Genomic DNA, 16,153 nt, shown 5'->3' on the forward strand with positions numbered 1-16,153 from the left:
GCAGGCACCTGCCGCCGCCCTCCCCACGGCGCCGCCGCCCTCCGCGGGGGCGGCCGGCCCCGCTGCCGGCGGCCGCCGAGGCGGCGGGGGCTGCTGCGGCCGCGGCTAGGGGCGGGCGGGCAGCGGCGGCGGCGGGCGCGCCCCCATGCGGGTCCCGGGCCGGGGCGCGCCGGCGGCAGGCGGGAGCCGGGCGGCGGCCGGGCGGTGCTCTCCCGCCGCCTGAGCGGGCGCGGAGCGGCGCGGGACGGCGGCGCGGGGTGCCGGGAGCCATGGGCTATTGCAGCGGCCGCTGCACGCTGGTGGCGGTGTGCGGCGCGCAGCTGGTGAGTGGCGGCGGCGGCCGGCGGTGGGGTGGGGTGTGGGGGGAAATAGAGGGGGAGGAGGGGGTGTTTCGGGGAGCCCCCGCAGCCCCCCGCGGTTTGCGGGAGGCGGGGGCGGCGTTACAGGTAGTTCTGCGGGAGCCGCGCCAGGGCGGCTGCGGTGGACGCGCGGCGGAGTTGGTAAACTCGGTCAGTTTCGCCGAGCCTCGGCTCAACTTGGTACCCGGCTTCCCGTGGCGAGCTGGTGTTCGGCTGGCGTTATGTAAAGCAGGGACGCGGCCCTGGCAGGGGCGATGCGGAGGTGGTGAACAGTTTGCCGTACAGGTGTGTGTGTGTGGGTGAAGTTGTTATGTCTGCACTCTTCTGCAGATGTGATTTTTTTTTTAAATATTTTTTTTTGTCTTTCCGACTTACTTGCCAGCGTATGTTAATGTTTTATCATTGTGTTGTTGCAGAACTAAAACGATTATGTGTTTATGCTTGCATATAGAGGGGAGATGTGGCATCACTTATAAGGTCAGCTACCAAATGAAACTAGACTGAGTTTAAAAAGTAGGCGCTGAGGTACAATAACAAAGAAACTGCCTACAAATAGATCTGCTTTGCAAGACGGTTAGTCAGTGTGCAATTGTATTGCACTTTAAAAGTCACTGTGTTTAAAGTTAGTAAACTAAAGAAATGGCTCCTCCTGTAATATGTACCTGGATCACTGTCAGCAGGTCTGGTACATGATGTATGGAATTCCTGTGGACTTGGTTGTAGTGACACATGGCTAAAGACCTGTCAATGAAATATGCCCCATTTCTTATTTTCGTTTAGACCAAGTACTCATGTGCTGGCAGAACAGGTGCAGAAGGCACCTTTGTTAAGCAGTTAACCTTAGAGAGGGAAGGAAATCACGTTACTCCATCCCTCTACCTCTTAGTGAATAGTTTAGCTGAGAAAGTGTTAGTCGGTATCAATAGCAACCAGCATTGTCGCCAATTCTTCTCCTGCAGACAGGTACTAAAGAGAACTACAGAAGAAAAAAAACAGTAGGTTTCAGGGACCAAAATCAGTAGAACAGTACATAGAAAAAGGACAATGTGTTAGCAGATCATAAACTCAAAATGCCTGTGGTCTTTCCATCAGTGGTAACCAACCCTTAATCCTTTTGTGTTCTGGAAAGCATTTTATTTGTATATGCTTTCCCCAAATAAGTTATCTGGTTCTTTGTAGCTGGATGTATCTTATCAGATGTGATTTATTCAAGCTCACTGCCTAAAAAAAGAATCTGGAATAGAAGTATTGAATTTTGAGTGAAATGGTAGGAATGTAACCTTTTCCAGAAATTTAGAAATGTAAAATTAATCACTGAAGTTCTTCAGGATCATTTAAGTTTTAGAGGCGTACTTTTCATATTTTGTTGAAAAGGAAATGAAAATGGTTTAAATTGTGCCTTGTATGGATAAAAGATTTTTTTTTTTTTGTTTGTTTGTTTTTTAAACACCATCAGCAACCAGGAGATTATGACGACTCTGGAATGTGCTAAGATGTTAAAATTTTATTGTTATGAAAGTCTGTGAAGGAAAACATATTTGCTAACTCATGGTGACAAAAATGCATACAAAACTCATAGAAAAAACATAAACAGAAATGCCCATAGGAATATATAAGCAGACGGATGAGCAGGTAAGCTGATGTGGAATTGCAGCATTACTGTAATTTTTTTTAAATTGGTTGTGAACTACAGTATCATATACATATATACATAAGAAAATATGCATTCTGGAGTAGCTTAAGCAAACCTCTAACACAAATGTATTTTCATAAACCGAAAACAAACTTGGAAATGTTTCCTGAACATGAAAAGGACATGCTGGCTGCAACACAAATCTCTCAGTCACATTTGGCCTGTGTAATGGCATTTAGATAGGTTCAAAGCAGAAATAATACTTTACATGAGAAAAAAAGTAGTTGGGAATGGAAAAAATTGACCTCTTTGCACTTATATTAACATCACTTGTCAAATTCCTTCACATGTCATACATATGCCATCAGGTGGGAACAGGTCACGAGTTTTAAGTCAAGGAGATTTACCTCTCCTAGGTAGGCCTGTGGTTGGAGCAGTTGTCACTACTTTTCAGGTAAAGACCACTTACAGGAGCAAATTCTGTCAAGAATCACTCTGGAATTAGCAGCCACATTAATACAGATGCAAATCAAAAACAAAGGATGATGAAGTCATCTGGCCTGATTTGATGGGGATTTGGGGGGGGGTGGGTGGAGCATTTCTGCAGTGATAAGTATATAATAAAAAAAAAGGGGGGGGGGAAATGCTCTTCTAACATGAAGATCTAATACCTGGATCTCAGTTTTAAAATGATAATTGGAAGGAGAAAATACTGTTTCAAGAGAGAGAAAAAGTTTGAGACTTTTGAGAAAGGTTTCCTCCATTTTTTGTGAAAAGATTTTCTTCCATCTCTGCAGAGCTAGGGTGTGGTGATCTGACTGGTCTTTGTAGCTCTGTACATTGAGCCTCTGTACACTGTTGTATTCATTGTTGTATTGAGGGATACTGCAGTTCATTAGCAAAGTTGTTGCATATCATATTTATAGATGATGTAGTTGTCCACAAATGGACAAAAAAGGGTGGTTGGTTGAAAGACTGGTTCAGGAGTAGAGCTATATCAACTTAAGGGATCTCCTGCACAAGCAAAATTGTTTTCATAAATGCATTTTAAATGTTCATATCTGAGGCAACATACTGTACCATCAGATTACCAGAAAGCTTAAGGAATGTTTCTGCTCTCAAGGGCATACTGATCATTGCTCCCCTGCTTATTAACATACATATACCTTCCTATTTGTGCTCTCATTTGTACTATGGAAAACAACCTTTGACAGCTCATTTTCCTCTGCATTTGGAGCCAATGAGAAGAATTAAAAGCAAGTAAGAGCTAATTTTGCTGATGTTGGGAACAAGGCATTGCTTTCTGTATACGGAGTTAATTATTTTAAAATATCTTTTCACTTTTTAAAGATACTAAATTGGTCTCTCTTGTCCTCTCTCCTTCTGAAGAGAACCCTGGGCATAGAGAACCCTCTGCTATTTTTTGTCCTGTGTCAGCCATCCTGGTTGCATTGAATGAATCTTCTGTTGTTGCTTTCTGACCTTTACACCTCCTTATTTTCGTGTTTCTCCTTTTCTATTAATAGCTTACATCAGTAACACTAATATCTTGTCGTTTAGACTTTTTAATAGCAAGAGCAGCAAAGGTGAACCAGCTGCAATTATTGTCGGTTCAGTGCTTACTGAAAGGCTTCAAAAACCCCATGGAAGCCAGTTAAAAACTTGTGTCCTCTGCTACTGCTTGGGAAAACTCAGAGCAGTGGCAAAGCAGGAAAAATTACTTCATGTTTGCAACTTAGAATCTTTCTCCCCAAGTGGAATGATGAGAAAGAGTATCATTTCCTGAGGAAACTTTTAAGTCTTCATAAATCGTCTTTGTCTGATGGATAGAAACAATAAGATCTCCATACTCCCAAGACTAATTAAATGACAGGTAATTCAGCCTTTGCAATTGCTCAGTTTCCATCTGCATATATTTATATTATTCTTTTTTGTATATTTTGCCTCTTAGTCTCTCTCTTCTGTTTCTTTTAAAGTAAAATGTAATACAGTTAAGGTACTTTAAAAAAGTTTTAAGACATAAAATTTGTAAACAAGCTGCAAGCATATATATCAAGGCTCAGCTAGTGATTCCAAGGGATTCAGTCTGATGCTCTAAAGGAGTGTGTATTGTAACAGTGTATTCTTCGTGTTTGAAACACAGTTCAAACTCTTCAGGATTGGTGAACTTGGCAGGTTTTCATCTATTTCACAAAGCTATCTACAGAGTTTGGCACTAATTTATACCATGAATATCTTTGCTTGGGTTGGGGGGGCGGGAAGGGGGGAGAGAGAAATAAATCATATTTTAACAGTTTGCAGATTGAATTGTCTCTGGACCTTCCGGGAGTGAGGTTTGTCAGATTAGAGCTGAGGTCCCTCAGAGAGCAAAATGAAGATATTCACAGGAGAGACTCCCTAGTATTAATTACTCCACGGTTTTATGGAATAAAGAACTAGTGAGAAAGTACTCACCTTTATATATACTTACTTATACTTATATATATATATACTTTACAATAGCATATCAAACCACATAACTAGTGTATGTAGGTTTTTTTTTTTTATGGCTATAGAAAATCAGTAGTGAAACTGATTTTTTGCTTCCAATTGCTGATATTTTTGGGGAGGGTGTTCTTTTTTTGTGTGTGTGTTTTTTATTTTTTTTCTTTTAATTGTGTTTCATTGTTCTGGTTGCCAATGGTTTTCAATACCAGCTTTAGAGAAAAATGTCTGCAATGGAAAATTTTGATGACATATAAATGTTCCTACATTTTCTGCTAGCACTAGGGGAATTAAAGAAATGGGCTTCACAAATGGAATGGAAAGTGATGTAGTTATTCCTCTTAGCCTGTAGATCTGTAGGTTTACCAATTTAGAAAGAAATTAGAAAAAATTGGTTTCTGCTTTTTAGATAGTACTTATATTTAAGTCTCTGTGGGCCTTTGAAATTTTGACTGTCGACAACGTGCGTCTGTGCCTTCTTTAAAATTCTGCTTCTTGCTTTGTTTCAATTTTGATAGGAAAGAAAGTGAAAGTCTTGGTTTCATTGTATCCAAAAACATTGTTTCCTTTTCATTGCTAGTACAATCACAATCTCATGAATAGCAGATTTTCAGCAGATGTATGTTTGAAAGCTATAATACTAAGGAGTCAATTTTGAGGTGTTGCTGGGAATATATAAAACTCATGGGACTTGCTCATGAATTCAGAGAGTGAACACTTTTTGTTGCTATGAAAGGAATATGTAGCAACCTTTTTAGGTTTAAGTAAGACCTTGGTAGAAAAGTAAACAATCTTCTTCTATTCAGTTTTTGAGATAAAATACCAAAGATTCAGAACTGGTCTGTTTATTTCTGATAACTTGAGGTCAAAACCAGTGATGCATACAAATAGTGGATGTCAGAGGTAACAGTACATTGTGTCATTTAATTTTAGTGGATTGACTTTTACTATGAATGGTACAGTATGATTTTTTTTTTCATAGAAGTGTGAATGAGTAATAATAATTGTGAATAACAAATCATACACTTCAAGAAAAGCCAAGTATGTTGTTTTAAGTTACAGGGTAAAAGATTTCAGCCCAGCTGAATAGCAAATCTAATTCACTGCTTCTTGAAGCTGAACTCTTTTAGAGTTCAGTGAGCAGACTAAGCATTCAGATACTGTGATGATGGGTAGGTGGGAAAGGTTTAAATAGATTGAGAGGAGTTGAATAGACTACCTGAAAATAGGGACCTAGAATATCTAGCTAAGTTACCATACTTGCATAGCCACGAGGCAAGTCTTTGGCAGTAGGAATTAATTTTGTATTGACGGAGACTTGAGCTAGCAGCTTGAACAATGAGCAGCAGTATTTTATTTTTTTCTTTTTCAGTTTCTTTACCAAAAGCACTAAGTAAGCATTTTTTAAAAGATACAGAAAAACTCTATAGCCATTCTGTAGTCAGTGGGGAGAAAGCTATCATTCAAGAGTCAGCAGACAGGAATATGTTCCATTGCAGAATTGTTGAAAGCAGAAACAATGTTTTGAGTTGGTAGTGACTTTGGTCTTCTCAGTGTACTGGTGGATCTGATGGGACTCTTCAAGCATCCATTAGACTAGTCTCCATTAGTCTCAACATCTATTTTCACAGGAGCATAGAGCTTAGAGAAACTTCTCTGGTCTCAGGGATTGGTGAGATTCAGTCCATGCCTGCTCTGGAGCCTGATGTCTCTGCTCAGTGAACTACCTCGATAGCCCCAGATGCTCCAAATGGCCTTTGTAGTCCCGTAGTTCCATTTGGTTTCAGAGATTATCCAAGGAGCACAATGCCGAAAGAGACAACTATACCCAAAAACATTTCATGAGGAAAAGATGAGTTAGTGGATTCCTCTAAAGCTTACTTATGTTTTTTAAATTTAAGTGGCATTTAGTTGAGAATGAGAATAGTGAGTATTTTCATATTCATATTTAGATGGGGGGCAATAATATTCATGGTCTATCTAATTTAGGATAATCTTTTTAGGCTCAGTAAAGGGCTTCGTGTTCAGGAAAGGAACTCCTTTAGGGTGCAGGTCAGAGTGCCTAAGGTAGTTTCCTACCTTTAAGTGCTCTTTATAATTGTTTGTTAAACAAAGGGGTCCTTCGGTTTAAGAAGGCTTTTTGGGGGGTGCAGGAAGGAGAAATCGTAGACCACAGTATGCTGTTTTTTCCCTTCACAGTCCTTATTATTTATGTTTTCCTCCCTCTTGCATTTTTACTAGTCATTTTACTGAGAACTTCCTAACTTTAAGGAATGGACATGATCTCCAGATTGAGAAATGCTGTTTTGGAAAGCCATTTCTCTCTCCGTTGACTGTAGAAGGAAACTAAGGAGCCTGGTTTCACCAGAGTAATGTCAGCTGCTGGGCACACTTCCATTAAGATACCCTTTTATAAAAAAACAAACAGAAAACCACAAGATACTGCTTTCCATTCTTCTGCAACCACTCACTGATGCTAAAATCAATCTGATGAAACTAATTTATGCTCACTTTGGTTTTTAGGTAATTTTCTGTAGGCTTCCTACAGGAATGAGGAAGACAGGAACCACTGTATATAAGGTTATAATCATAAAGTATAACAGCTGAAAACAATGATTTCAAAGTATCAAATAGTTTATAGTCATCCAGATTGGTCTCTGTTTATTTGTTTTAATATAATGAGTGAAAGAGAGGGGCTGCTGAGTTCTATCTGACTTGTAAAGTAGAAGATGCACAGTAGCTAAAAGGAAGTTTTCTTGCCACTGCGACTATAGACATTTCACAGTTTACTTTCTTTCCCCCTCTGCCCAGATGTATATGTACCAGCTAGATGGCATGTAAGAAATGTGTCAGCACTGTATTATTGCATAACCCTCTGATGGAAATGACATTCAGAGGAAAAATTACTGATATCTGTGTTCACTAAAAAGTAAACATGCATAGTTAATAGTTCTATTCACCACAGATCATACTTATGCATTTTTAATAAAAACTTGATTTTAATTCATACATAACTCATGAGAAATGTTTATCAGTTTAGGGCTCTACTGCCTCCTACTTAAATGTTTGCATACAGCTGGATACCTTGAAAATGTCTTTCATTTGAGGCTCAGACTTGTCTGTCAGACACAAATGTGCTTTTCTGCTGCCTAAGCAATGATGTAACATATATAAGAAATACTGATTATGCTACTGATTGCTAAAACCAGTAAAGTTCCCTTTATGTGACATAAATGAATCTCAGATTTTCCTGTGCCATTTGTAGTAATAGCTTCTAACATGACTTTTTTTTTTTTTTTTTTCTATTTTTTCTCTATTTTTTTTTCTATTTTTTTTTTCCTCAGCTGGGATTTTAGCCTGTATCCCTACTGGCAAATCACCAGTTACATGGAAATGATAAGTTACCAGTTACATGAATGGGAACAGGAAAAGCCTATCATACCCTGTATTCATACCGTAACAGATTGAGGTCTAGTTTCTTCACCCTTCTTTTCTTATGAAGGGATTCTCATTAGTAGAATTTTGTACAGAAAGCAGCAAATGAAGTCAATTCTGTTATTTCTGAGAGACATGTCAAAATTATGATGCTGGTCAAACGTTACATCACATCTCTGAATGCAAAAATGCAGGACCATTTGCAGATGACAGGAGAGAGATTCTTGCTGTCTCATTTAAGCATGTAATATGTGGGCTGTGGAGGTGGCTGCCTCTTTCACCTTATGGAGGTGGCTGCCTCTTTCACCTTATGGAGGTGGCTGCCTCTTTCCATTGACTGTATTGGGTCATTGAGTTGCTGCCCAGTTGGGGATGAAATGCCAGCCTCTATTCTGCATGCACCTTTGTTTACTTACCTCATTACACAGTTAAGCCTGTTCATCTTTGATGGTATCTTTGTATTAAGAAGAGAGGACAGACTGTGAAGATGTTATTTAGGATTTAGGCAAAATATACATGGATGATGTGTAATGTTTCTTCTGGATGAATAGAAGTTATGTTACAGACCTGGAACAAGGGTCAGAGTGCTGCCTCTGCTCACCTTGAACAACATTTGCTGTCTCAATGAGTGATTCCATAGTAGTGAATTAAAATGGTTTCCAGAACGAGACTTGAGACCCTTAACTTTATGAAATTGTATAAATTTCATTTAATGCTAAGATACTGGTTAATATTTATGTAACTAAACTTGACAGTCTTAGGAACTAATGTAATTCCCTTCCAGGTGACTCATACCATCAGTCAATTTACTAATTAAAATTTCCCTTAAACTTCTTCATAGGAGACTACTAATTGTCCCTCAACACGTATATTCTTTTCATTTGAAGATAAAAAGCTTTTGTGAGGAAAAGAAGATAGATACTATGATGTCTCTTTACAACAATACATGGATCTTTGAAAAGTCATTCTTCAATAATTAAACAAAATGTAAAGTTTGCAAATTTTTGCCATGGCCAACAATGGCCCAGCATTTTCCATTATTCTCTGGCCACAGTCTCTGTGGCAGGCTGTTCCATTACAAAGCACAGAAACAAAAGGAGAAAAGAGCTGGTTGTATGTCACTGCTGCCTTCACAAAGCCACAAATACATTAAACTGAAGATACTGCTCATTGTGTACTTGAGCCACCAGTGACAAAGGTGCTGTGAGTACCACTGAATATCAGGCAGTCATATGTCATTACATCACTATTCAAATTGGAAGAGCAAACAACAGTAAAACAATTGAAAACATTAGCAGCTAAAGGAATGAAAAAGAATAACATGCTTGTCTGAAAAAAAAATAATCAAAATATAGATTTCATTTTTTTTATTAGCTAAAATTTGATATTTCCCTTTTTTCTTTTTCTTTTTTTTTTTTTTATTATTATTTTTTCTCTCCTTGAAGCCACTCCCATATCATGCTCTTTAGGCCAGTTAGCTTTTATTTATTTATTTATTTATTTATTTATTTATTTATTTATTTATTTATTTATTATGACACTAGTAGCAGTCACAGACAATGACAGCAGTTGGTACTGCGCCAGATGATGGCACTGGTCATGTTAACATAAGACATGGGCTTCAGTGTATCCTGAAAACAGAGTTCATTATCTGATTTTATCAGACTGGCTTTTCTGAGTGTGGAGCTAGCAGTAAATTTGGTACTTGTAGAGGGAAAACCACAACAAAATGGAGTTGCATGCAGCATTCATCAATATACCCAATGATGCCTGTTTCTCAGAATGTTTACAGGTCTTCTGTCTAGTACAATTTTTATTTATTTATTTATTGTAAGTGAAAGCCATCACCTGGAGGCAGATACAAAAGAAAGTTGCTGGCTTCAACCACTGGAAGAGATGGTGTCTGTTCTGTGTAGTGCTAAACTGTGCTTTTTGAGATGCATAATAAAAGTTATTTATGGGCACTGATAAAGTGGTATCTGTTGTATAATATCACAGATAGGCATAAGGACGATAACAAAAGGCAGCTGGTTTAGTAAGCTCTATTTGCTGCAGAAATGTGCTGTTCTCTGCGAATTGAAATAAAAAAGTGGAGGGAGAATGTTGCGTTTTTTGTGGATTCTGGCATTTGCAATCATTCTTGCTTTGTAGTGTGCTTACAAAGACAATTATGTGGGTCCCATGTCAGTATTATATTTGTCATGACTAGTGCCTTATTAGAGGACAGCTGCTCCTTTCTGCCCAGCACATATACGTAACTACCACTGATGATAATAGAAGTTATGAGTGTAACCGTTCTCTGTGCTAAACCAAAGTAGGATGCCGGAGCACTTGTGGTTTCAGTTAATAAAGTAGGTGTAAAACAGGAACGAAGCAGTGATGAATCTGGGGCTATTCACATGCTTGTTAAGGATGCAGTGCCTGTAAGGATGCTTGGAACTTCCAGCAATTTTTAATTAGCCCTTTTAACAGACGAGCGAGAAAGGCACTGATATCTGAGCATCTCGGATCATGCTGAGTGCCTTCACTAGAAAGCCAGGTATTCAGGTCCCTGTTAAGATAGTGTAGCCTCAAGGAGTATTGGTGCACTGGGGATATTTCTGAGTTGTAAGCATTTTATGTTAACTTCTCAATCTCTCTCTAATTCCAGCAGAACTAAAAACAGGTGCCAAGCGACTTCTTCAAAGTTCTTAAGATAGTGTAATGGTGCTTTGGCTGCTGTTGCTACTGTGAGAACTGGGCTGGTTGGTATCAAAGACAAATATAGACATGGCACAGTGCCACTGTAATGCAGTTAAGAGCTAATGTACACTCAAACTGGGAAAAATATTTCCAATAAACAACAAGGTTTGTTGGTCAAACCCAAGAACACATTTTTAAGGGCCATGTCTTGGCATTTTGGCTTTTGCAATGAGTTGCATGTGCACAGCCTCAAAACTTGCTTCTCTTAGCTCAGATCTGTGTAGTGTGCAGCTCAAAATGGCTTAGTGAATGTAAACATGTGACTGTGTAGGTTTTTCCTTTGTTCCTGGTTTAGATTTGTTTTTCAAAGTTTAAATGAATTAGAAGTTCTGCAGTATTTGGGGTAACTAATTGGACTTCTGCGTATAAACAAACCCCGACTTTTCTTGGAAGGTCAAAAAAAGGTGTTCTGAAAACTGCAGCATCTATTCCAGACAGTTTCCTTACTAATTTAAGACAAGACAGCTATTCAAAACCACAGTGATGAACGGATTGAACAGTGAATATTTGACATTTCTTTTTATGATTATACCATTTAAAATAGCTGGCTTTTGATACACTGCTGGTATGTTTTTATATGAATAGGAAAACCTAGATTTATTATAGAGAATCCCTACTACCTTTCAGTTTGAGGTCTCCGGAGAATGGTTGAACTGAAGATACTAGCTGCTCTGATACTCAGCACAAGTACTGACACATCCAATTATAATGGTTTGGGGGTGGGAGGGTGGGGTGTGGTGTGTGCATTTGTTTTCTCTCACAGCTGAACTGGTAGGATCATTGAGAGAGAATTGGAGAATAGCAGCACAGTCAGTGGTAAACTTGGGGGCAGGAACTGGAGTGGGGTGTTAATGGTCTGAGGTGTTTGAAATCTGTGAAAATGAAAACTGATAATGCCAACAAGTGCCTGAAAAGTGCTTTAGAATGGACTTGTCTGAGGCAGTTTGGAAGATATGTCTGTCACAAATGGAAGATCACAGAATCACAAAATTTCTAGGTTGGAAGAGACCTCAAGATCATCGAGTCCTACCTCTGACCTAACACTAACAGTCCTCCACTAAACCATATCCCTAAGCTCTACATCTAAATGTCTTTTAAAGACCTCCAGGGATGGTGACTCCACCACTTCCCTGGGCAGCCCGTTCCAATATCTAACAACCCTTATAGAAGATGCAAATTGTATAAGCTGTGAACAGGGGCGTTCTTCTTACCCCAACATAGCAATGGTCAATTAGTTTTCCACATCCCAAATCTTTCAGTGTTAAATGATTTTACAGTGAAATGCATCAATTTCTCACTCATATAATCCATTAGGAAAGTGGTTAAGAAAGCTCTGTCTTATGCAGAGACCTGAGACTGGTACCAGGTTGTCTCAGATCTTCTTTAGTGGAGCCTTGTAGCTTAGAGCTGTTACACCATTTCAGAAATTTATTGGGAGGAGTGTGCTGAGGCATACTTGCTGAAGATGGGTAGTCTTACAGGGGCATTTGTGTGTGGTGTCAACCTGTGTTTGTGAGGAACCTGACCTGATGAATGTTGTGGTCCCTGCTAGTTCTGTCTTCCTAATTGTGCAGATCTTTCCTAGAGTCGTGTGGTTTTGTTCTGCCTCTTACACAGGGGTCAACCTAGACCCGAATTATCTGTGTGCAATGGTAACTATTTATTTCTACTAAAAGTACCATGCTTTATATGGTAGCCATGCTGGAACTTGTATAAGGTCAGTATTCTAACGCTGCCACACAAATCCCTTTAGAACATCAAATTTGATAAAGATAAAATGTGCTTAGTGAATATTTTTAAAAGGTCAAAAAGTACAGATGATTTATTTATTTCAATGGAAATTCAGTGGGTCTTAGGTAAAGGTGAGGGACAAAGAAAATAAATCTCTAGAATTATGTTTTACTTGACAGGATATTGATCAATAATTGTCTCTACATGAGCTGATAGTAAGCTGAAAGGTAGGTTTACAAATTTACATAAATATTTCTAATTGGTAGTTCTTTTTGTAATATTGATCTACCTAGATTTTCCTTCCATGCTTTGCCTCCACATTTCAGGAATGTTAGACCATCATCATTTTCTATTAAAAATGGGTTAGAAAATTTTGTATTTCAGTTAATGTTCCTGCAGTGTAAGAAAAATACTTGCTTTGACATTATTAGCATGCTAATTTCATGAAGAAAAATGCTTTACACGACAGTGGTTTTAATGGATAGCCCGTGCTGTGAGCAGTGCCGCCATAAAGAAGGTGGCCTTGGAAAGGGGAAGTGCAGTCCATAGTCATTTAATAATGACTTAGGGAAGATGTGCATCTGTAATTTTTTTTTTTTTTTAATAAGAGTACTTATATTTATAAAATATTGTGTTGTTTTTTTCTTTCTTTCTTTTTCTGTTATAACCCATTTCTTCTTGTGTCTACTGTACAGTCTTCCTATGGCTGCAGAAATAATACAAGCTCTTTCACTAGACAGTTAGTATCATCTTAAAGGAGGTATTTCTAGTGCATGATATTGGAGATCTGTGTCATTTTCTGTACCTCTTTCCTTATTCATTGTCATTCTTTCCCATCCATGCAAGCACCTGAGAGGAATTCATACCAGTTACCTCTGTGCCAAGGCTGCCTATCAAGGTGATGTAGGCAGGCAGGTGTCCCAAGGGACGAATTCATTCACTTTATTAGTATTTGGCAAACCTAACTTAGGTGCTCTAAATCATGCTCTGGAAGAACTAACATCTCTACCAACTTGATACAGAATATCAGGTCCTAAATTAGGTGCCTAGTGTACAGAGAATGCCTACACACTGTCCGCCTCCATGCACATCTGGAGTAGCACTCTGCTAAATGTACAGGAGCTTTAAAATATTGACTCAAATCTTTCTTTTTTCTTCTTCTTCTTCTTCTTTCTTCTTCCTTCTTCTTCTTTCTTCTTCTTTCTTTCTTCTTCTTTGTTCTTCTTTCTTCTTCCTTCTTCTTCTTCTTTCTTTCTTCTTCTTTCTTCTTCTTTCTTCTTCTTTCTTCTTCTTTCTTCTTTCTTCTTCTTTCTTCTTCTTTCTTCTTCTTTCTTCTTCTTTCTTCTTCTTTCTTCTTCTTTCTTTCTTCTTCTTTCTTCTTCTTTCTTCTTCTTTCTTTCTTCTTCTTTCTTCTTTTCTTTTTTTCTTTTCAATATTAGCTTTCAGTGCCTTCATCTTTGTAATCCATTGTTCAATGACACTGGCAAGCTCTCCTCATCAGGAGCCCAGGCTGGCCTTCTTGGGCTGGCTGTAGGGCCATGGTCTCTTTGGTGGAATGCTGGCAGAAAAACTGAGGAATGGCAGACTCCTTTGCAGGGGCTGTTATCCTGGCAGATATGTTGCATGACATAGTGTGCTGCTTTTGAAGCAGGGTAGGTCTGAAGAAAAGTAGAATTGAAAGGCAGATGCTCATGCAGCTCTGCTGTGTCTCCTCCACAGACATGTGGAGTGTGTGCACACACTCTGCTGTAACCAGAGTTGTTAACCGAGAGCATTTACTTATGGATCTTCACAGTACATTAAGAAAAACAAACAAACAAAAATAAAGAAGCATTTTCTTCAGGCTTGCTTATGCAATAAGATGGATATAATGGTAAACAGGAAAGCTGTAAAATGCAGTTAACAAAATTCATCCTTATAAGGACTATTTACCTCATAATATTGACTGAGTCTCTGCTTTTCAAGAGCTGACAGGCGCTAATGGAGAATTGGAGAGCAGGTTTTTTTCATACACTGTTTTTGTCACTGTTCATATCTTTTCACCATTTGGGTTCTACTTGTATTACTTCCTTGAAATGTCTGGTAGTAACAAAGGATATGTAGAGCCATTGCTTATTTGACATTTGTTGTGTTAGCTTGTCTTCTGCTGCTGCTATGAGAAGTATAACTTGTATAGCTATTAACTAAGCTATATAAGCAGCAACAATTTCTTACTATATAGCTACTAATACATAGGGACAGATTTACTCCTTCTGATTTCATGTGTCAGTGAGGCTTCATGAATCCTCCAGGCTGCAGTTAGTAATCTTTTAGGTGACAAGTCAATGTCTAGCCAAATGAATCTACAAATATTTAATTGGACTAGAGTTTTTATTCCTATAGGTAACAGGTTAAAAGTGCAAAGAGAATATTAGTTCTGTTGAGGCAACACAGGAGAAAAAGAAGCTCCCAAGAAATGTTGCACATATTGGAGAAGGTACATTTAGTAAAAGAAAATCCATAGACCAAAATTAATGGGATTATAGTAAGGCTTAATAAAGGCTTTCAAGAAGTGCAGTTAGGAAAGTATGAACTGATTTTTGACATAGTAGCTGAACCATCATGAGATGTGGGCATGAAGTAAAGGGAAGAGGAATGGGAGGGAAGAGAAAGATGACGAAGTCCAATCAGAGATGGGATCAACTTCAGATCAACCTAATTTTTTACACTGTTATGAAATCTAAAAGACCAAAATGAGTAATAGTTTTTCAGGGATTCATGGTCCAGATGAATTGGAGGGGTTGAAGGGAGAATGCCAGCTAGAAAAAATTGGTGTATATGTGTCGTGGTTTAACCCAGCTGGCAGCTAAACACCACGCAGCCGTTCGCTCACCCTCCCCCCTCCCTCTCTGGGACGGGGGAGAGAAATGGAAAGTGAAGCCCGTGAGTTGAGATAAAGACAGTTTAATAAGACAGGAAAATAATAATAACAAAATAATAATAACAATAATAACAATAATGTTACAATGGTGATAATAGGAAAATAATAATAATATGTACAAACAAGTGATGCACAATGCAATTGCTCACCACCCGCTGACCGATGCCCAGCCTAACCCCGAGCAGTCCGGCCCCCTCCCCCCGGCTAGCCACCCCTATATATTGTTTAGCATGACGTCAGATGGTATGGAATAACCCTTTGGCTAGTTTGGGTCACCTGTCCTGGGTCTGTCCCCTCCCAGCTCTTACTGCACCCCCAGCCTGCCTGTTGGCAGGACAGAGCAAAAGGCTGAGATGTCCTTGGCTTGGTATAAGCACTGCTCTGCAACAATTAAAACATCGGGGTGTTATCAGCACTCTTCTCATCCTAAGCCAAAACACAGCATTCCACCAGCTACTAGGAAGAAAATTAATTCTGTTCTAACTAAAACCAGGACAATATGTTTGATATATACATATAAGGAAATACATGTGAACATTATACATATACACACCTATACAGGAAAAGGGGTGTCTGTGTTGTGTAAAGATATATTTGGCATCAAAATCATATTTGAAGTAGTTATGTGCAGGTGAACTGAAGTGGGGATCCTCAATATGTCATGGAGTTTGGGGACTTTCAAGTAAAAACTCATATAGCTCTACAGCTTGAAATGGAAAACAGGACTTCAAGAAGACAGTGTTAGTATGTTAGCTCACATAGGCGTAGGCAGAGATTTAAGCCATTTATTAACTAATGGGTAAGTTTAAGGAGTGGGTTAAATGTCCATTGCAACAAAGGAGGCAACAG

The 16,153-nt window shown here is 38.9% G+C and overlaps 1 protein-coding gene across 2 annotated transcripts in view; it reads left to right on the top strand.

The window, feature by feature from the left end:
* Positions 1-269: 269 nt before the first annotated feature.
* NKAIN2 (sodium/potassium transporting ATPase interacting 2) overlaps positions 270-16,153 on the top strand; it is a gene marked incomplete at both ends in the record, with an annotated part of 569,261 nt that continues 553,377 nt past the window's right edge. For both annotated transcript variants that reach the window (XM_084283651.1, XM_084283652.1), the window contains one exon: positions 270-323. In XM_084283651.1, coding sequence (XP_084139777.1) covers positions 270-323 — 54 coding nt within the window. The remainder of the gene's footprint in view (positions 324-16,153) is intronic.

Source organism: Netta rufina (assembly GCF_964035555.1).
Source record: "Netta rufina genome assembly, chromosome: 3".
Classification (NCBI taxonomy): Eukaryota; Metazoa; Chordata; class Aves; order Anseriformes; family Anatidae; genus Netta; species Netta rufina.